Genomic DNA, 22,208 nt, shown 5'->3' with positions numbered 1-22,208 from the left:
TCCCCCGTTCATGCTCTGTCTCTCTCTCTGTCCCAAAAATAAATAAACGTTGAAAAAAAAAATTAAAAAAAAAAAAAATGTCTGGATTTTTTTTTTCTCCCCCACAATTTCAAAAGCTCTTAGCAGTTTGGAACCTACATTCTAGGGATAATTTTCGCACTGAATATAAATTATGCATCACTCCTAAAAACTAATTGAATTACCTGTACACACTTGTCTTTGTCTAAATATAATTTGGAATACATGATAACTTATTGTCTTACTAAAAGCAGCAGCTCTGCCTTAGTTTACTTCTTTGTAAATGATCAGTATTCTGTCCTGTCAAGTTCCTATGTTAGCATATTACAGTTTGGAAGAGAAAAAAAAACCACACACACACAAAACAAAAAAAACTAAAAAGCAGACAAACAAACCAAACCCAACTAGCTTGTTTTGATGAGAGTGTTCTGTAGTTCTTTAACTTCTGCCATTAATGAAGTAGAAGCGCCCGAAGTAAAGATCCTTATTCATCTTCAGTAGGAGAATACTGGTGAATACTGCCTAAGGCACAAAACTGATAAGTGAGCAAATTTTCACTAACCTGAGTGGTCAAATTGCAGCAGATGTTGAGATCTGCAGGGAAATAAGTGCAAGGTTAGAAGGGCAAGAAAAGCAGAGACACCATTGGAAAAAATCTGGAAGAAGAGGAGATAAAGTGAAGGAGAGAAGATGTCTCATCATTAATGTAATAACCACAAGGACTGAGGAAGAGTAGTGTATTTTTAGAAAATATACATAGTGGGTAAAGTATCTGAAGAAAAAGCAATCCTTGGGCCCTATGCAAGATTTTAAAATTTTCAACATGCAGATTTCAATATAATACACCGGATAAAAAGTTGGCTAAAAAAATCATCAATCATTGGCTGGCCTTAAAGATAGAAACTAGAGGGATTCTATGTCCTAGGCTTCCCAAGGGCAATAGGAAGCAATCTTGCTTTTATATTCTCTACATAGCTAATACCGTCCCTCATCCATAGATGGCATTTACTGTCACCTCAAAGTTGTCGCTGAAGTGACCTTCCACCATTACCTTTCATCTCTTTTTATTTTCCTCAAAGAAAACATCACTATTTGAAAACTACCTTGTTTATGTGTTTATGTGTGTACTTATCTATCAAGCTGTTCTCACCACTGCATCCCCACACCTAGAATGCTAATGGCACCCAGCAGGTACCCAGTATTTGTCAAATGAATGAATGCTTGAATCTTTTCAACTGAGCTGTAATTAGAGGAAGCCACACACATGCAAGGGGGAAAAAAAACTGGCAGAATAATGGGAATAACCCATTCTAATTCTAGTAACACCCCTTCCACTACTGTGCTACCTTGAGCAAATAAAACCTCTGATCCTCAAGGTTCTTAATCTATTCAACATCAGTACTGCTTTCCTCCCAAAAGGTTGCTGTGAGAAATGAATCAAAAAGCGTATGTTTGTGGGGCACCTGGCTGGCTCAGTTGGTAGAGCTTATGACTCTTGATCTCAGGGTCATGAGTTTAAGCCCCATGTTGGGTTGTAGAGATTGCTTAATAAATGGAAAATTTTAAAAAGCCTCTTAAGAGAAAATACATTTACAGTACTATACTCTATTTATTGAAAAACATCTGTGTATAAATGGACCCACACAGTTCAAACCCATGTTGTTCAAGGGTCAATGTAATTTTTATTTTATTTTTCATTTTAAAACAGGCTTATAAATTTGACACAAGAATATCTCTTTACATTTCTTGTTTTTTTGTTATGTGGTCTGTTATGTGGCCCTTCTCTTACAATTTTCTTAGTATTTTCTCTAGCTTATTTTATTGTAATAATACATTATATAACACATGTAACATATAATATGTCTTAACTGGCTGCTTATGATCAGTAAAGCTTCCTGTCAATGGTGGGCTATTAGTAGTAAAGTTTTGGAGAAGCCAAAAGTTATCTGCAGATTTCTGACCGCATGGGGGTCCAGTACCCCTAACCCCTGCATTGGTCAAGTGTCAGCTGTACTTAAATTAGAAAACTTGGGGTTGCCTGGGTGGCTCAGTCAGTTAGGTGTCCAACTTCGGCTCAGGTCATTATCTTGTGGTCAGTGAGTTCGAGCCCCACATCGGGCTCTGTGCCGACAGCTCAGAGCCTGTAGCCTGCTTCTGATTCTGTGTCTCCCTCTCTGTCTGCCACCTCCCCCCACCCAACCCCCACGCTCACGCGTGTGCTCTCTCTCACAAAAAATAAACATTAAAAAAAAATTTTTTTTAAGGAAAATTTGGTGGAAAAACAATGTGATTACTTTTTATTCTGCAAAGTACCAAAACATTCTGCATAGCTAATAAATGTCAAAGTAACAATCAACATAAGGATAATTAGAATAAACCAAAACCAAGAATAAAAGAAGGAAGAAAATTAAAATGTTAGCCCGTAGTATTTACTCTCTATTGTTTTAGCCTCTAGACCAAAAACAAAATTCAAATATTAACTCCATATCAGCAATCTGATTATAGTGCAAGCAAGACTGACAGGGAAACTCTTCAGATTATACAATTCCATCGTAAATCAGTTTTAAAATATTTCCAAAGCACAGCAACCGTCACCCACATGGCTGTAATGAGCCCCAAGGCTTTTCTCCTGTCAGAACCTTACCGTGATCAGTGATCAATGCAGCAGGAGAGATCAGCTCAGCAGCCCAGTCCTGGCCCAAAGCACAATAACCTTTGGTTTATAAGGATCCTACTGTGAAGTCTGCATTCTCTGCACTCTCTGGGCTCAACAACCTCGACCCTGAGCTCCAAATAGATCAGCAAAAGAAAAAATAAAACAAAACCAGGATAACTGCCATTGGCAACTTTGAAGAACTGAAATGTGTCAAAATGGCAAAGGAACCCTGGACTAGGAAATGAATCCTATGAGTTGACTAGGGTTACATTTCGTGAGAAAACTATGTCATTCCTCTAAAAATTCTGTTTCTGGGGTGCCTGGGTGGCTCAGTCGGTTAAGCGTCTGACTTTGGCTCAGGTCATGATCTCACGGTCTGTGAGTTTGAGCCCTGCGTCGGGCTCTGTGCTGACAGCTCAGAGCCTGGAGCCTGCTTCCAATTCTGTGTCTCCTTCTCTCTCTCTCCCGCCGCTTACACTCTGTCTCCCTCTCTCAAAAATAAGTAAACGTTAAAAAAAAAAAAAAAAAACTAAAAAAAATTTTTTTAGTAAATAAAAATTCTATTTCTACTATATACACATTTATATTTTAGGCTATAATAGGCATCCACTTATTTTCTATGGATACTCCTGGATGTTATTACAGTGGTTCTGCAGCTTTATAACGATGTGACTTTTGGCAAGCAACTTAACCTTTCTGTGCTTTAGTTCCTTTTCCTTTTAGTTTCCTTTTTTACTCATTAAAAAAGTGCAACTAAATCACCCATACGATGCCTTTCAACTCGTAAATGACTGTTATATCTTTGCAGGTACATAAATATCTTATTTAAAAGTCACACTCTTCAGAGGAGCCAGGCTCAAGCCCTGGCCATACCAGCTACCAGCCTTGCATGATTGCCTATCTCACAGTGTGGCCCTGAGACTCCAGTGAAAGATAACGTTTGTGGGAACTTCTTGTATGTCAAACGTCAATAAAAAGGGAAATGAGTAAATGTTGCATTTGTTTAAGAAACTGGTGGTTTTAAGCAAATCCTTCCATGGCTGTGAGGACTGGACACGCTGAATCCTAAACCACATGCTCGGGAGCTCTGGACGCGGCAGCTGTTCCTGCCGTGTTACTCCAAGAATGAATCTGTTCAATTAGACATGGGTGCAGACACAGCTGGCCTGTGGACCTGCACACCAGCTGTCCATGTTTGCAGTTCTGCCTCCACATGGCAGGCACTGCCTACCAGTAAATGGGCTTTTCTCCAGTTTGTTACAAAGGAATATAAACTTCCTGATTATGAGTGAGCTGTAAAAAACTAGATACAGGTAACGGGGACAGAAAGCAGGAAAAGCAAAGGGGAAATGGACAGTGGCATGGGCAGTCTGGGGGCTAATACATAAGAGATGTGCATCCCTCAAACTTGCTTTGGGCACTAAAGACTCTTCCCTTCAGGACAAATATATAACTAAGGCCTATTCTGCTCTGTAATCCTGGAGTTAGTGTCTACAATGGCTTCTCCAAAAGAGATGCTCCAGAATTTGGAGATAAGGATAAATTAGCAGAAATGTACTCTCAATGGATCAGACAACTCTGTCCACCTGCCAGAATCACCCAGTAAATACGGGGTAAAGCCAATGTCCAAGTATAGCCTCACAAAGGAAAGATTCTTCAAATAATATTTTTATTTCTATTCATCTTCTAATTGATATAAAAACCACAATAGGACCCTCACCAGCTAATTTAGGTCCTTCAAACTTCAACAAACTTTAATTTGATACTAATCCAAGCAATTGAGGGATAAGCAAATATCCACATAATGGTTAAATTTTGAAATTATTCAAAAGTATATTTTAACAAATAAAACCTGAGATACTTAAAAACAAAACAAAAACCCTGGTGACACTAGACATTAACAAGAGAGAGGGAGCAGCTTTCCAACACCAGGACTCTTTAGGGCCTTCTCAGGACACTAATGATCAGTGATGGATGGATACTTTATAACTCTAAAATATAAGCAATTTACTTTTTTTCCATTTTCCTGTAATAGTACTTATGTTAACCAAAAGAGGCCGGATCTTGTAAATTTTTACATTTGTCCATTTTTTTCTTCTGCTATGCTTAATGTTTATTGTAGAACTCAAAACCTAATGCAAAACTGTGTATATTCCCTATTCTGCTTGTCACAGGTTGTGAAAAGCGATTCAGTTTTCTCATATTGACAATGTAGTAGAGATGAGAAGAGTTGACGTACGGCTGGAAATACGGTTACATGACACCCTCTCCTTTACATCACATCAGAACAGAAGCCTGTTTCCTCCACGGTCCTGTCCATGGCTGCACAGCAGGCTCTGAGAGCTGCACTGGCCCAGCAATGCCTCTGTTCTTAGTTCTGAGAATGGAAGGGAAACTTCCAAGGCAAAGGAAACTTGGCCTGATAACAGGCAGCACTCCATCTGTGGGGTGACTTGATGAAGGGACAGCAGACTCTTTCATAAAAAGAACATGAGACTTAGACTCCAACACTTGTGCTCAAATCCCAGCTCTGAGCATAACTCAGTGAGTGACGTTGAACTCAGCACAGTCATTTCCTTAGCCCTAACTTTGTAATTAATTATTACACTTGATACACTCATCCTTGTGATGGTTATGTGAGATTTTGTGAAAATGCCCGATACATTATGGATTCTCCCTGAATCTCCCTCTGAGGAAGCCTCAAACTGATGAAAGCATGTATGCTGTTCTTGTTTGCATGGCTCAGCACCCTGAGGTCTGGTTTACAGAATTCCTGCTTTCACAATATGAAGAGAAGGGCCCTGGCCAGTGAGGTCTAACAGTGACATTTCTGTATTGGCCCATGAGAACATCTGGCATTAATCAAAGCTATAAAATGTCTCTTGAGGTACTATATGCTCTGTTTATTGGCATATTGGTCTCAAAATTTCACTCCTAGTTTAAAAATATAAATTGTTTGTCCCCAATTACCACTGGACTTGGTGTCCACTTAATTGTCCTGTCAGCATGCAAATGACCGTGTCTTTGATCACAGTATCAGATACACGGGTCTTTCTACAGATCAAAGTTTCTTTTGAGAACAATTACTTCCTGACACAAAACTGACACATTCCTATCTTATCATGAAGTTTTGAAAACAGGCTAATCAACACATATATTGCAGATTACGACATGAGTCAGTCATCTTCTCCCTGATAGAGAACTATGTGGGTCGAAAGCTTAAACACTAAAACTCAACGCCACTACCATGTTCTAGAGTCAAAGAACACAGGTACTAAATAGCTGCTTTTCAAGATGAGTAGTGGTGGAGAGATGTGAAAGTAATTAAAACTAAATCATGATCCTCATATTGAGGATGGAGCACTTCATGTTACCTAGAAAAGTTACATTATCATTGTCATTCTTAGGCATTTATCAGTCATCTGACTGACGTGGCCCTCTGTCTTGCCAAAGCTACGTAGACCTGTGGTCAGACTATGGCTCCTGCATCCAACCCTGTTCCAACACGCACCACCCAAGGCTCTTTAAGATTTTCGGTCGCTACACAGTAGGGCAGACACCAACTGTCTAGCTTTCCTAGTTAATGGGGATGGCTACCAAGCGTTCCTATTCTCTTCTTCCACATACTTACAGTAGTGACAAAGACACAGAAATTTCTCCTATTTATCAAGTTATAATTTCAACATAATGCATATAAAGATGTGGGTCAGGGCAAAACACATAAATTACTTTCTCCGTTAAAATATGGCACTTGGAGGGGCGCCTGGGTGGCGCAGTCGGTTAAGCGTCTGACTTCAGCCAGGTCACGATCTCGCGGTCCGTGAGTTCGAGCCCCGCGTCAGGCTCTGGGCTGATGGCTCGGAGCCTGGAGCCTGTTTCCGATTCTGTGTCTCCCTCTCTCTCTGCCCCTCCCCCGTTCATGCTCTGTCTCTCTCTATCCCAAAAATAAATAAAAAAGTTGAAAAAAAAAATTTAAAAAAATATGGCACTTGGAGTGGTGCCTGGGTGGCTCAGTTGGTTGGGCATCCAATTTCGGCTCAGGTCATGATCTCACGGTTCGTGAGTTCGAGCCCCGTGTCGGGCCCTGTGTTGACAGCTCAGAGCCTGGAGCCTGCCTCTGATTCTGGGTCTCCTTCCCTCTCTCTCTGCTCCTCCCCGTCTAGCATTCTGTCTCTCTCTCAAAAATAAATAAAAAACATTACAAAAAAAAATTTTTTGAACCAAATAAAAGATGGCACTGGGGTACCTGAGTGGCTCAGTCAGTTGAGCGTCCAAATCTTGATTTTGGCTCAGGTCATGATCTCATGGTTTGTAAGTTCAAGCCCCGCTTTCGGCTCTGCGCTGACAGTGCGGAGCCTGCTTGGGATTCTCTCTCTCCCCTTCTCTCTGCCCCTCCCCCCACTTGTTTTCTCTCTCTTTTTCTCTCTCAAATAAATAAACTTTAAAAAAAGATGGCATGAGTGTTAATTATTCTGAAGTTTGCTGAGTTTGAGTTATTAACTGTTTAATGAATATGAATATTATCATGTCCTATAAAATGAGAAAAATATATAAACGTATGTGAAAAATCATTATGGCATCAAATAGGGAATTTTAAAGATCAAAATGGTGAGAAAATGAATTGCTTATATAATGTCGCTTTAGACTTACATATTCAGTCACTGGACAAATACTTAAGCACAAAGCAATGTGCTTTGTGCTAGGTGTCTAGGATCTATCGCTGAACAAAACAAAAAAAGACCCTTGGCTTCATGAGGTTTATATTCTAGCAGATACATATATACAGATAGCCAAAAATAATCATAATAATTAAATTATGTAATATGTTAGAAGGTATTGGGTGCTATGAAAAAAGGAAAAGCAGTGTGAGGGTGTTTGGAAATGCTGTGGAGGGGAGAAGGAAGGAGGGAGTTGTAACCAGGTGGTCAGGGTATGTCTCATTAAAAGGTGAAGAGCGGGACGCTGGCTGGCTCAGTTGGAGGAACGCGCAGCTCTTGATCTCAGGGTTGTGGGTTCGAGCCCCATGATGGGTATAGAAATTATTTAAAAATAAAATCTTAAAAAAAAGGGTAAATAACGAAAAGGACAGTGTGGCAGGAGCAGAGTGAGCAAGGGGGGCAAAGATACAAGATGAGATCAGAGAGGCAGGAGGGGCCAGATCATGGAGTACCTTGTAGGCCACTATAAGGACATTAGTTTTTACTCTCAAAGAAATGGAGAGCCATTGAAGGATTTTGAGCAGAGTGAATTATGTATTGAAGGAACCCTGGTGGCTTCTGTGTAGAGTACAGACTGCAGCAGGCAGAGAAGGTAGCAGGGAAACCAGTTGTGAGGCAACTGCAGTGATCCAGGCTGGGGATGATGGCCTGGTCTAAGGTGTAGTAGTGAGGATAATGAAAGGTGGCCAGATCCTGGATATATTTTGAAAGGAGAACCACCAACATTTCCAGACCGGATCAGGAGTGTAATAGGAAAGAAAGAAGAGCCAAGGATGACTCCAAGGTTTGGGGCCCAATCACTTAGAAAGATGAAATTGCCATCTCCTGAGATGGAGACTGCTGGGGGGCAGAGAAGTTTTGTGAGGGGGTAAGATCAGGACTTTAGGGTTGGACATATTAAATCTCAAACAGGTAGCAGTCACTCAGGTGGAGATACTAAGTAGGCAGTTGGTTCTCAAAGCCTGGCAGAGTATTCAGGAAAGAGGTCTGGGTGAGAAATACAAATTTAGAGTCCCCGGCATAGATAAGATGTTTGAACTCTGGAGACTGGAAGAAACCACCAATGGAATGAGTAGATAAAAAGATCAGGGACAGGCCCTGGAACACGCTGATATGAAGAGTCAGGGTGGAAAAGGAACCAGCAAAGAAACTAAAGAGTGATGGAGAAGTAGGACAAAAACTAAGAGTGTCATACTTTTGGAAGCTAATGAAGAACTGGATAAGGAGAAACCATAAATATGTAGCCCAGAAAATAACATAAAACAACTCTCAGGCAAAAGGGGCAAATAATAAAAACTGAAGCAGCTGCCAATAGGATTGTTTATTTAGAAAGTTAGGCCTCACTTAAACTGATCTAGAAGATTTGTACCCTCACAGTGGAGACTGTAAGTGGGTAGGCCTAAAAGAGAAATCATTTGACAGCTTTCAGGAAACAATAGGATTCTTCATCTTTAAAAGTCAACTACTGGGGCACCTGGGTGGCTCAGTCGGTTGGGCGTCTGACTTCAGCTCAGGTCATGATCTCGCTGTCTGTGAGTTCAAGCCCTGCATCGGGCTCTGTGCTGACAGCTGGGAGCCTGGAGCCTGTTTCAGATTCTGTGTCTCCCTCTCTCTCTGCCCCTCCCCCGCTTGTGCTCTGTCTCTGTCAAAAATAAACATTAAAAAAATAAAGAAATAAAAGTCAACTACTAAAAGAGAAAACCTCCAACCCTGCTTCAAGAGCAAGACTGACACAGAGCATGCATATTTTCTCTCAAGTCTCGTGTACAGCCTAGCAGGTAAAAATCTTAAGAGTTTTTAACCTAACCACTTCATTGTACTTCTGGATCTTCAAAGAAGACCTAGATAAATTAATTCCCTGCTTGATTGGGGATCTGAATTTAACACCAACCTCAAGCTCAAGGCCCAACTCCAATCCTGGGAAGCTTTTACTAAGCCCTTTTCTAAATGGGTATCATCTCTCTCCTTTGACTCTTCTATAGCCCTCACTTAAAGCCACTCAATCAGCAATCACATTGTCTTTAAATTAATTCTCATTTTTACACCAGGACTGGATAGATGCTTTACATACATTTTTTTCTAATCCTTACAACTCTACACAATTGGGTTTATCCCTATTTTATAGATGAAGAAACTGATGCTCACAAGAACTACTCAAGGTCATGCAACTAGTTAGGGACAAAACCCAGATCTGTCTTACTGCAGAGCCCTTACCTTGACCCAATATACACTACTGCCTCTGGAATAGAAATGCCACACCAGTAATTACCAGTAACTGTTTCTGTGACCCTAGACAAGTTTTTAAATCTCTTGGTGCCTCAGTCTTTTTATCAGTGAAATAAAGATGTTGCATCACAAGTACTCCCTGTTGTGAAGATGAAATAAGATAATGTATGTAAAAGTTGTAAACTATACAACAGCTCTTATTATTATATTTACTAGATTTTATCCTCCTTCGACAGGTTCTTATACCTTGTGTGTGTTCCCTTCAATACACAACAAAGGGTTTAATGTGAATTGAATATCATCTACTTGTGTTTGGAAAGATGTAAGACACCTTTTCCTCCTCTACGGGGAAGGCTGGATCCATGAAGCCTGGATTAAGCAAGCATCCACAATCCAAACCTTAATTTACAACACAGTAAGCAACTTGGTGCACCCATTAAACACAAGACTTCAACAGCCCGCATGGCAACAGCCCGCAACTGTCTGGTGTTTCCTCTCCAACATAGCTTTTAGTGTTATAACTGTTCGACAATGCGAAAAATCACAAATGAAAAATATCAATACATTTTCTAAGAAAACATGCCTGGAAGGAAGGACAGCAGAAAAAAGGCCTGGTTTGTTATTGGAGTTAACAGAGACCCTATTGTTTTGTGTACTATCTGATTTACAGCCTCCTGATGACAATAATATCTAGAATACCACCTAACTCATCACTCACTATGAAATTTGATTTACTTTAAGGTTAGAGAGGGAGGGAGCTAAAACATAAGAGACTCTTAAAAACTGAGAACAAACTGAGGGTTGATGGGGGGGTGGGAGGACGAGGAGGGTAAGTGATGGGTTCTGAGGAGGGCACCTGTTGGGATGAGCACTGGGTGTTGTATGGAAACCAATTTGACAATAAATTTCATATAAAAAAAGAGAAAAATACCAATAATATATTTATTAAATTTCCTTAGGCATACTCACTTCACTTAACATCTTTGAATATGAAGAAGTCACTTAACATCTTTGCTAATGATGGATCTGTTTTCCAACCTCCACAGTGAGGACTAATATTATTTTGCCTATGTCACAGGTTTTTTGTAAAGGTCAGATGAAATAACATATGTAAAATTAATTTACAAATTATAAATGTTACAAGAATAACTAGACAGTCACCCACCACTTGTCCTTTGGTAAATGTCTGGTATTAACAAAACAGGGGCGCCTGGGTGGCTCAGCTGGTTAAACGTCTGACTTCAGCTCAGGTCATGATCTCACAGCTCATGGGTTGGAGCCCTGCATCAGGCTCTGTGCTGACAGCTCAGAGCCTGGAACCTGCTTCAGATTCTGTGTCTCCCTCTTTCTCTGCCCCTTGCCTGCCCACGTTCTGCCTCTCTCTCTCAAAAATAAACATTAAAAAAAAAATCAGTCATAAGTTGCAGAAAACCTTTATTTAAAAAAAAAACTGAGATACTGATTTCTCTGTGTGCGCTCACTTTGTAGTACCTAAGAGAATTTTTAAGTTTTTTTAATGTTTATTTATTTGAGAGAGAGAGAAAGAGTGTGAGCAGGGGAGAGGCAGAGAGAGAAGGAGACACAGAATCCAAAGCAGGCTCCAGGCTCTGAGAAGTCAGCACAGAGCTTGACACAGGGCTTGAACTCATGAACCATGAGGTCATGACCTGAGCTGAAGTCGGATGCTTAACTGACTGAGCCACCCAGGCACCCCCCTAAGAGAATTTCTTTAAAAAAATCTATTCATCTTTGAAAAGGACACCACAAATGTTTTAACTCTAGAAGCTACAGAAGAGATAGTTGGTAAAGTAGATCCTCCCACAACAGATCTATATTCCAACAACAACAAAAAAGCTTCAGATGGTTCAGATATGCCTTCCTAAAAGGGTAAAAATGGACTGTGAAGTCAGAATGTAGCCACATACTAAAAAAAAAAAAAAAAAAAAGATGTAGTCACACACTACATATGTGACAGGTGTCACATACGAGGTCATTTTATCTACTACCTCAGTCTCTGCAAAATGCCGAGTGACTCAAAGTACTAAAAACCAGTCCTTTTCCCTGCCTCCCATTGGTTACCCCAGTGCTTCTTCAACACCTCTGGCAAAACAGGAATTAGGAGAATAGAGAAATCAAAATTAGTTCTAGATCCAGGACTGCTTACCATTTCTCTTCCTGTTTCCTTGACTTAATTCTTTTCTGGACTAAGCATAGGAACCCACAAAGGACTGATGTCATAGTTTACAAGCTGACCGCTTGAGCCCAAAAATCCTTGAGCTGTGTTACCAACTTCTACCGAAACTTTAATGAAAAGTTACACAAATATCCAAAAGTAGACTAAGAGCTAGAAAAGATCCAAGTTCTTACACAGTATACATACCACAAAAGAATGTACCTTTGCATCATTTTGCTTGTCACTTATCAACTATGTTGAACTATAAATATATTTTTAGCCACAATAGCAAGAAAAAAGGAAGGGACATAATAAGCACTTTAGAGCAAATTTTGCCAGGGGCAGATACTTTAGACACTGCCTATTCTTGTTTCGGTATAAAGAGGCTTAAATTTGCCTTTGTGATAGAAATAAACAAAATAAATTGCTTGAGTACTTGAATTCTAAATCTCCTATGAAATCCTTGCTCTCCCCTCATTTGAAATTGCTAACTAACATTTCTCAAATAATCCTCTGAATAAAATCCCCACTTTCCCAGAAGTATCCCACAAGTAGGTGTAATGCTTCTTTGTGTCAAGACCATTTGGCTTTTACAGCCTACCTAATTTCTGTACCATTCTGTCAAAAAATAATTTATTGATGTGGGCAAAATCATTGCCCCATCTTTGTCCCTGATTATGATTTGTAAGCTACTTAAAGAAAAGGTGACCAACTAAGTTTTTTGTATTGATGACATTTGTTCCGGTATTTTAGCCTTCCTTTTTTTTTTTTTTTTTTTAAGTTTTTTTTCCATTTTTTACGGTTTGGCAATTTTTTAAATTCCAAAAGCACACCACGAAACCTATCCTCTATTTAATGATCTGATGGATGTGTTGACCTTGTCTTAAGGGACCTTGAATTTCAAGAGTCCCTGAATTACAACCAGAATAATGTTTAAGACCAACCTCCACGTGATCTATCTTGCTCTTCTAAGAAATTTTCCTGTATGAAATAGCAATACCCGTTACCAGCAAAGCCGGAGAAGCATACTCACCAAGTGAACATAAGGCACAAAGTATCCGAAAAGTGCAAGCGGTATTCCAACTGCCCAAACCGCATAAGCTGTCACCTTGAAGAGGGCAAAATTGAAAAATTTTTTTGGAGGACTAAACTTCCTCCTGGAAAAGAGGGAGAATCTGTTGTTGCCTCCTTTGGTTCCACCCTCTTTATCTTTGGCACTTGGAGCAAGAGGTCGGTACGTAAAGCTAGCCAGAAAGAGAACAAACATGAAGATGCAGAGGACCCTCAGTGTGTGAAAGAGGCCCACGGTGTCGGTCAGAACCCTTAAAAGGAAAGGCAGCAAAATTGTGAAGATGCTGCTGCCAGCGGTGACAATGCCATTCACCAGTCCAAGGCGCTTCTTGAAATAGTGTCCCAAAATGACCAGCGAAGGCTGGTATGCAAAGGAGCAGCCACAAGCAAATATGATTCCATAGGTAAGGTACAGAGGCTCGATGGAGCTGTGGGGAGATGAAACAGAGAGAAAGCAGCTTTCGTTATTTTTATCAAGTGCTTGGTAGAATAAAACCTTCTAGTAAGAGTGGGTTTTAGCTCTTCAACCGATTTTACACAAATAAAAATTTAACAGAAAGAGGTGAAAAACTCAATAAGCTAAGAATATGACACTAAAAATATTTTCACGTCATCTGAATGGATAATAAAATGCCTCAACTATGTGAAAAACGACCATTAAGGCCATCAGTGATTTTGTTCCTCTTCCTCTTTTCATGGATTTCAGGTGAACCGTGCAGCACTCAGTCAGAACTGTTGTGCTCTCCATAACTCAGCAAGGACAGTGCCAGGAAAGGCTTCAGTAAAATGACAGTGATTAAACTAACGAACAAAAAAACCTAGTCTCAATAAAAGCTTTTGAAAGTTATAATTTTACTACAAAAACTCATTATTTTATTGAGACTTCCCAGACACTTACTAAGCAATCTATTCAAGGGAAAAGCTGCATTTGATATTTTCTCCCCAAGGTTATTTCAGAAACATTTGCACAGAGAAGCAGTTGTGCCTCATTTCTGCTGGCCTAACGGCTGTGGACCAACCTTCGCCCCTATACTGCATGGCTCTCAGCATTGTGCAAGACAGCAAAAGACCATGTTCTGACTGCCGGAAGACAAAGGGAAGTGTGTTATTAGTGATCCCACCTTGTAAGTTTTAAGGCCATGTATGCCTCAAAACAATAATAAAGGATTAAGAATTGTATAGTTTAACCAAATAACTTAATTACATATCTCTTAGGAACATCAAGGATATTATTACATTCTTTGAAACAATTAAGGTAAGGAGTAAAAGAATACTAAATTTTTTTCTTTTTGAAAAGCCCAATTCAAAAGGTTGTATCTCAGTGGCAAAGGCAAATTATTTATTAGAAACTAAGACAGATAAAGTTGGTTAATAATTAAAATTTGAACAATAACACTAGTCTAGCAATATGCTAAGGTAATCATAAGGAACTCTAGAATCTGATAAAATCAAGGCATGTTGGCAATCTTCTCTGAGATGCCCTTCCCCCATTATTAGTCCACAGCGAGCACAATCTCCAAATGAGGCTCAAGAGTCACTCCTAGGTTTTCCCAGGTTAATTTTACTTCACTCTGATCACCCTCTACTCAATCTCCACTCTATTCCATAAACATATATTCAGCAGCCATAGGTTCCAGGTACTTGACGAAAAAAATATTAAACATGTAAAAAACACCCTACTCATAATCTTTGTGAAACAAGACATCTACCCAAACAATATAGAACAAAATACTTCATTCATTCTGCCTCAGTGCCTCAGTTTTTCCACATAAGTAGTTTTCAAGATAACTGCAACTTACTACTTAAGGTGCTATTTTTATTTAACAATTTTAAAGGAAAAATCTAAATCCACTGTACATTTCTCTGCCTTTTTCAAAGCATATATTAAAAACAGTATTGACAACACGGTACAATCATGGACACCTGTATCTATACAATATGTCACAGTACTGTAAATCTGTCAGTTGGAAAACCTGAGAGCCATGGATATAAACCGGAAACATTCTCTTGGGCACTATTTTAAATACTAAGTGCTGCGTGATATTAAGCTTTGCATGTCTCCTACAGAGTAAAGCACATAAGCACAAATGGTGGCATTTTCAATGCTGCTCAGCATCTTTCACTTCTAAATTTTCACCTCAGTAACAGCTGGTTCAAATCGTTGAAGTTTGACAACTGGAAAAGTGCAGTGTACGTCAGTAAATATCAACCATGTGTGTAAAGAGGATCCCGAGAAAGGATGTGATGTGACCTGGAGTTGCTAGAGAAGGCTTTCCTAAGAAAGCTGAACTTGAACGATAGGAAAGTGAGTCCACTGTTCGACACCTGGAATTTATACCATGTGACCCCTTGCTCCCCTTAAAACTTGATAGCTTTTGATCAGTGGGTTAAAAAAATGCAACTGAATAAAAAATATGAGAGAGGTGCAAACAAAAGCACTCAAATTATGAAGCTCTGACTTGCTGCCATGGATAACACTGTGTAAGTCATAGTGCTTAAAGCTTACGCAATGAAAAGAGGATTTTTTCCTTGTAAACAGCAAAGTTTCTGAAAGCACAACTTTATGGTATCTAACAGTTCTTGAAAAGCAGAATGAAGAACCAAGTCCTCACCTTACAAAAGAACTGGACAGGAGTCCAATGAATCCAACAGCAGCACCCACGACAGCTGTCTTCTGACAACCAAACATGTCTGTGAAGACGCTGGCTATTGGGCAGCAAAAGAAAATCATCCCCATGGACAGAGAACTTACCCACGCTGTAAAAGAGGGACAAAAGGGACATTATGTTATGGCAAACTGCACCTGTAGTTATCCCATAGGATATAATATATATTTAGAATAACATTAGTGCAAAAAAGCTACTACTTTTTTGGAATGGGAAGAAATTGGAATAAATTAGAAACAGATCTGAATCACAGCCCAAAGGACTGGCCAATACTAATTATAACTGGCACAGCAATTATTTGTGTTTAACTGAATTCTTAGTTTGTTTCCATAATCAAATCAAACACTCTTCTATGACCCAAACTCTATTAATCTCTAACCTGGTATCTATGGTTTTAAGCAACTTCTAGTCTATGGAAAGAAAGTCATTAAAAAAAATTTAGATACATTTACTAATGCATGCTTAGGTGGTCAAACTGCGAAGAAATGATGACCACTGGAAGTCAGGATAGTGGTTAACGCTTAGGGGGAGGAAACAGAATTATAATCATTTGGAACCAATAGTTAAGAACTGAACATCTGCCTAGAGTCTGGGCTTAGTTCTTGTGCTAAGGCAATCAAGTCATACACAGGTAGACTATCTGTTGACCTGGATAATAGTTACTGGGTATCCCTTTATTGATGAAACCACACACACATTTTATCTTCTTTTCCAAAAGTATGTTATCTTTCACAATTAAAAATAAAAACAAAACTTAAGAATCAGAAGTCATGGGGCACCTGAATGGCTCGGTCAGTTAGGCGTCTGACTTTTGATTTTGGCTCAGGTCGTGATCTCGCGGTTTGTGGGTTTGAGCCCTGCATAGGGCTCTTCATTGATGGTGTGCAACCTGCTTGTGATTCTCTCTCCCTCTGTCCTTCTCCCACTTGCATATGCACACTCTCTCAAAATAAATAAACATAAAACATTTTGAATCAAAAGTCATAATTTCCTGTTCTGATCCTGTAAAAGCCAAAACAAAAGGGAACCAATAACAGAGAAATACTGAATATAAATTATAATTTTGTGCCAAAGAAACAAGTGATCTCACAAGATACTAAGTCTATAAATTCTAATTAAAAAGTATAATAAACTAATGGGACTTAAGTGCATGGGCTAAAAACCAAACAGATTTGGGTCCAAATCCCTTGGCCCTATAACTACAATACATCCTTAGGCAAGTCACTTCTGCTTAGTCTGTTTTCTTATCTCGAAAGGGGATCTAACACATACCTTTCCAGAATTATTAAGAATTAGGGAAAATGTATCTAAACCTCAATATCTAGCACAGAAGACCTTAATGATTTAGAGTTTTAACAACAACAAACTGTCTATCTTATACATTGGAACAGATGATCTCTAAAGCTCCCTCCTCTAAACTGAAAGCTTACTAGTTAGTATATTTCCTCAGCAAAGGAAGTAAGTCCAGACCCTATGCAAATGATCACTTCTTAATAATGGGGTACAAAAAGAAGACTTTATCAGGCTAACAATTTAATGCTTTGCCTTCTTACATTTTAAATTATGCATATTTTAATCAGCCATATTTTGATCTTCCTAACCTTACCTGAAAGGAGACTATGTTCTTAAAACACAATGAAGAGACTGTACAAACAAAGCAATATTTTTTTTAATTTAAGAATAATTAACATACAGTGTTCTATTAATTTCAGGTGCACAACATAATGATTCAATAATTTTATACATTACTCAGGATTCATCATGATAAGTGTATTCTTTTTTTTTTTTTGATAAGTGTATTCTTTTTTTTTTAATATGAAATTTATTGTCAAATTGGTTTCCATACAACACCCAGTGCTCATCCCAAAAGGTGCCCTCCTCAATACCTATCACCCAACCCCCCTTGCTCCCACCCCCCATCAACCCTCAGTTTGTTCTCAGATTTTAAGAGTCTCTTATGCTTTGGCTCTCTCCCTCTCTAACCTCTTTTTTTTTTTTTTTTTAATTCCCCTCCCCCATAGACTTCTGTTAAGTTTCTCAGGATCCACATAAGAGTGAAAACATATGGTATCTGTCTTTTTCTGCCTGAATTATTTCACTTAACACTCTCCAGTTCCATCCACATTGCTATTAAGGGCCATATTTCATTCTTTCTCATTGCCATGTAGTATTCTATGTGTATATAAACCACAATTTCTTTATCCATTTGTCAGTTGATGGACATTTAGGCTCTTTCCATAATTTGGCTATTGTTCAGAGTGCTGCTATAAACATTGGGGTACAAGTGCCCCTATGCATCAGTACTCCTGTATCCCTTGGGTAAATTCCTAGCAGTGCTATTGCTGGGTCACAGGGTAGGTCTATTTTTAATATTTTGAGGAACCTCCACACTATTTTCCAGAGCGGCTGCACCAGTTTGCATTCCCACCAACAGTGCAAGAGGGTTCCCGTTTCTCCACATCCTCTCCAGCATCTATAGTCTCCTGATTTGTTCATTTTAGCCACTCTGACTGTCATGAGGTGATATCTGAGTGTGGTTTGATTTGTATTTCCCTGATGAGGAGTGACATTGAGCATCTTTTCATGTGCCTGTTGGCCATCTGGATGTCTTCTTTAGAGAAGTGTCTATTCATGTTTTCTGCCCATTTCTTCACTGGATTATTTGTTTTTCGGGTGTGGAGTTTGGTGAGTTCTTTATAGATTTTGGATACTAGCCCTTTGTCTGATATGTCATTTGCACATATCTTTTCCCATTCTGTTGGTTGCCTTTTAGTTTTGCTGATTGTTTCCTTTGCTGTGCAGAAGCTTTTTATCTTCATGAGGTCCCAATAGTTCATTTTTGCTTTTAATTCCCTTGCCCTTGGGGATGTGTCAAGTAAGAAACTGCTGCGACTGAGGTCAGAGAGGTTTTTTCCTGCTTTCTCCTCTAGGGTTTTGATGGTTTCCTGTCTCACATTAAGGTCCTTCATCCATTTTGAGTTTGTTTTTGTGAATGGTATAACAAAGTGGTCTAGTTTCATTCTTCTGCATGTTGCTGTCCAGTTCTCCCAACACCATTTGTTGAAGAGACTGTCTTTTTTCCATTGGATATTCTTTCCTGTTTTGTCAAAGATTAGTTGGCCATACTTTTGTGGGTCTAGTTCTGGGGTTTCTATTCTATTCCATTGGTCTATGTGTCTGTTTTTGTGCCAATACCATGCTGTCTTGATGATTACAGCTTTGTAGTAGAGGCTAAAGTCTGGGATTGTAATGCCTCCTGCTTTGGTCTTCTTCAAAATTACTTTGGCTATTCCATATGAATTTTAGGATTCCATATGAATTTTAGGACTCATATGAATTTTGGATTCCATATGAATTTTAGGATTGTTTGTTCTAGCTTCGAGAAGAATGCTGGTGCAATTTTGATTGGGATTGCATTGAATGTGCAGATAGCTTTGGGTAGTATTGACATTTTTACAACATTTATTCTTCCAATCCATGAGCACGGAATGTTTTTCCATTTCTTTATATCTTCTTCAATTTCCTTCATAAGATTTCTATAGTTTTCAGCATACAGATCTTTTACATCTTTGGTTAGGTTTATTCTTAGGTATTTTATGCTTCTTGGTGCAATTGTGAATGGGATCAGTTTCTTTATTTGTCTTTCTGTTGCTTCATTATTAGTGTATAAGAATGCAACTGATTTCTGTAGCCTGCAACTTTGCTGAATTCATGTATCAGTCCTAGAAGACTTTTGGTGGAGTCTATCGGATTTTCCATGTATAATATATCATGTCATCTGCAAAAAGTGAAAGCTTGACTTCATCTTTGCCAATTTTGATGCCTTTGATTTCCTTTTGTTGTCTGATTGCTGATGCTAGAACTTCCAACACTATGTTAAACAACAGCGGTGAGAGTGGACATCCCTGTCGTGTTCCTGATCTCAGGGAGAAAGCTCTCAGTTTTTCCCCATTGAGGATGATATTAGCTGTGGGCTTTTCATAAATGGCTTTTATGATGTTTAAGTATGTTCCTTCTATCCCGACTTTCTCAAGCGTTTTTATTAAGAAAGGATGCTGAATTTTGTCAAATGCTTTTTCTGCATCGATTGACAGGATCGTGTGGCTCTTTTATTTTATTAATGTGATGTATCACATTGATTGATTTGCGAATGTTGAACCAGTCCTGCAGCCCAGGAATGAATCCCATTTGATCATGGTGAATAATTCTTTTTATATGCTGTTGAATTCAATTAGCTAGTATCTTATTGAGAATTTTGCATCCATATTCATCAGGGATATTGGCCTGTAGTTCTCTTTTTTTACTGGGTCTCTGTCTGGTTTAGGAATCAAAGTAATGCTGACGTCATAGAATGAGTCTGGAGGTTTTCCTTCCCTTTCTAATTTTTGGAATAGCTTGAGAAGGATAGGGATTATTTCTTCTTTAAATGTCTGGTAGAATTCTCCTGGGAAGCCATCTGGTCCTGGACTCTTATTTGTTGGGAGATTTTTGATAACTGATTCAATTTCTTAGCTGGTTATGGGTCTGTTCAAGCTTTCTATTTCTTCCTGTTTGAGTTTTGGGAGTGTATGGGTGTTTAGGAATTTGTCCATTTCTTCCAGGTTGTCCAGTTTGTTGGCATATAATTTTTCATAGTATTGCCTGATAATTGCTTGTATTTCTGAAGGATTCATTGTAATAATGCCATTTTCATTCATGATTTTATCTATTTGGGTCATCTCCCTTTTCTTTTTGAGAAGCCTGGCTAGAGGTTTATCAATTTTGTTTAATTTTTCAAAAAACCAACTCTTGGTTTCATTGATCTGCTCTACAGTTTTTTTTAGATTCTATATTGTTTATTTCTGCTCTGATCTTTATTATTTCTCTTCTGCTGGGCTTGGGGTGTCTTTGCTGTTCTGCTTCTATTTCCTTTAGGTGTGCTGTTAGATTTTGTATTTGGGATTTTTCTTGTTTCTTGAGATAGGCCTGGATTGCAATGTATTTTCCTCTCAGGACTGCCTTCGCTGCATCCCAAAGTGTTTGGATTGTTGTATTTTCATTTTCGTTTGTTTCCATATATTTCTTAATTTCTTCTCTAATTGCCTGGTTGACCCACTCATTCTTTAGTAGGGTGTTCTTTAACCTCCATGCTTTTGGAGGTTTTCCAGACTTTTTCCTGTGGTTGATTTCAAGCTTCATAGCATTGTGGTCTGAAAGTATGCATGGTATGATCTCAATTCTTATATACTTATGAAGGGCTGTTTTGTGACCCAGTATGTGACCTATCTTGGAGAATGTTCCATGTGCACTGGAGAAGAAAGTATATTCTGTTGCTTTGGGATGCAGAGTTCTAAATATATCTGTCAAGTCCATCTGATCCAGTGTATCATTCAGGGCCCTTGTTTCTTTATTGATCTGTGTCTAGATGATCTATCCATTGTTGTAAGTGGAGTATTAAAGTCCCCTGCAATTACCACATTCTTATCAATAAGGTTGCTTATGTTTGTAATTGTTTTATATATTTGGGGGCTCCCGTATTTGGCGCATAGACATTTATAATTGTTAGCTCTTCCTGATGGATAGACCCTGTAATTATCATATAATGTCCTTCTTCATCTCTTGTTACAGATTTTAATTTAAAGTCTAGTTTGTCTGATATAAGTATGGCTACTCCAGCTTTCTTTTGACTTCTAGTAGCATGATGGATAGTTCTTCATCCCCTCACTTTCAATCTGAAGGTGTCCTCAGGTCTAAAATGAGTCTCTTGTAGACAGGAAATAGATGGGTCCTGTTTTTTTTATCCATTCTGATACCCTATGTCTTTTGGTTGGAGCATTTAGTCCATTTATGTTCAGTGTTATTATAGAAAGATATGGGTTTAGAATCATTGTGATGTTTGTAGGTTTCATGCTTGTAGTGATGTCTCTGGTACCTTGTCTCACAGGATCTCTTGTAGGGCTGGTTTAGTGGTGATGAATTCCTTCAGTTTTTGTTTGTTTGGGAAGACCTTTATCTCTTCTTCTATTCTAAATGACAGACTTGCTGGATAAAGGATTCTCGGCTGCATATTTTTTCTGTTTACCACATTGACGATATCCTGCCATTCCTTTCTAGCCTGCCAAGTCTCAGTAGATAAATCCGTCACTAGTCTTATCAGTCTCCTTTTATATGTTAGAACATGTTCATCCCTAGCTGCTTTCAGAATTTTCTCTTTATCCTTGTATTTTGCCAGTTTGACTATGATATGTTGTCCAGAAGATCGATTCAAGTTACATCTGAAGGCAGTTCTCTGTGCCTCTTGGATTTCAATGCCTTTTTCCTTCCCCAGATCAGGGAAGTTCTCAGCTATGATTTCTTCAAGTACACCTTCAGCACCTTTCCCTCTCTCTTCCTCCTCTGGATCCCAATTATGCATATGTTCTTACGTTTAATTGTGTCACTTAGTTCTCTAATTCTCCCCTCATACTCCTGGATTTTTTTTATCTTTTTCTCAGCTTCCTCTTTTTCCATAATTTTATCTCCTAATTCACCTATTTTCTCCTCTGCCTCTTCAATCCAAGCTGTGGTCACCTCCATTTTATTTTGCAGCTCATTTATAGCATTTTTAGCTCCTCCTGACTGTTTCTTAGTCCCTTGATCTCTGTAGTAATAGATTCTCTGCTGTCCTCTATACTTTTTCCAAGCCCAATGATTAATTTTAT

General features: G+C 38.8%; 1 protein-coding gene and 1 long non-coding RNA gene across 5 annotated transcripts in view; one reads left to right on the top strand and one right to left on the bottom strand.

The window, feature by feature from the left end:
• Positions 1–3,825, top strand: part of LOC147581147 (uncharacterized) — a 61,008-nt gene extending 57,183 nt beyond the window's left edge. For all 3 annotated transcript variants that reach the window (XR_015251468.1, XR_015251469.1, XR_015251470.1), the window contains one exon: positions 3,483–3,825. This is a non-coding gene — a long non-coding RNA (uncharacterized LOC147581147). The remainder of the gene's footprint in view (positions 1–3,482) is intronic.
• Positions 1–22,208, bottom strand: part of SLC16A10 (solute carrier family 16 member 10) — a 121,695-nt gene that overhangs the window by 31,716 nt on the left and 67,771 nt on the right. For both annotated transcript variants that reach the window (XM_086707599.1, XM_025925833.2), the window contains exons 2-3: positions 15,475–15,619; positions 12,825–13,290 (exon numbers count right to left, since the gene is read on the bottom strand). In XM_086707599.1, the coding sequence (XP_086563725.1) occupies positions 12,825–13,290; positions 15,475–15,619 (611 nt within the window). The remainder of the gene's footprint in view (positions 1–12,824; positions 13,291–15,474; positions 15,620–22,208) is intronic.

This window comes from Puma concolor, chromosome B2 (assembly GCF_028749965.1).
Source record: "Puma concolor isolate L17-30 chromosome B2, mPumCon1.1.hap2, whole genome shotgun sequence".
NCBI classification, from domain to species: Eukaryota; Metazoa; Chordata; class Mammalia; order Carnivora; family Felidae; genus Puma; species Puma concolor.
This window is presented reverse-complemented; position numbering and strand designations above follow the sequence as displayed.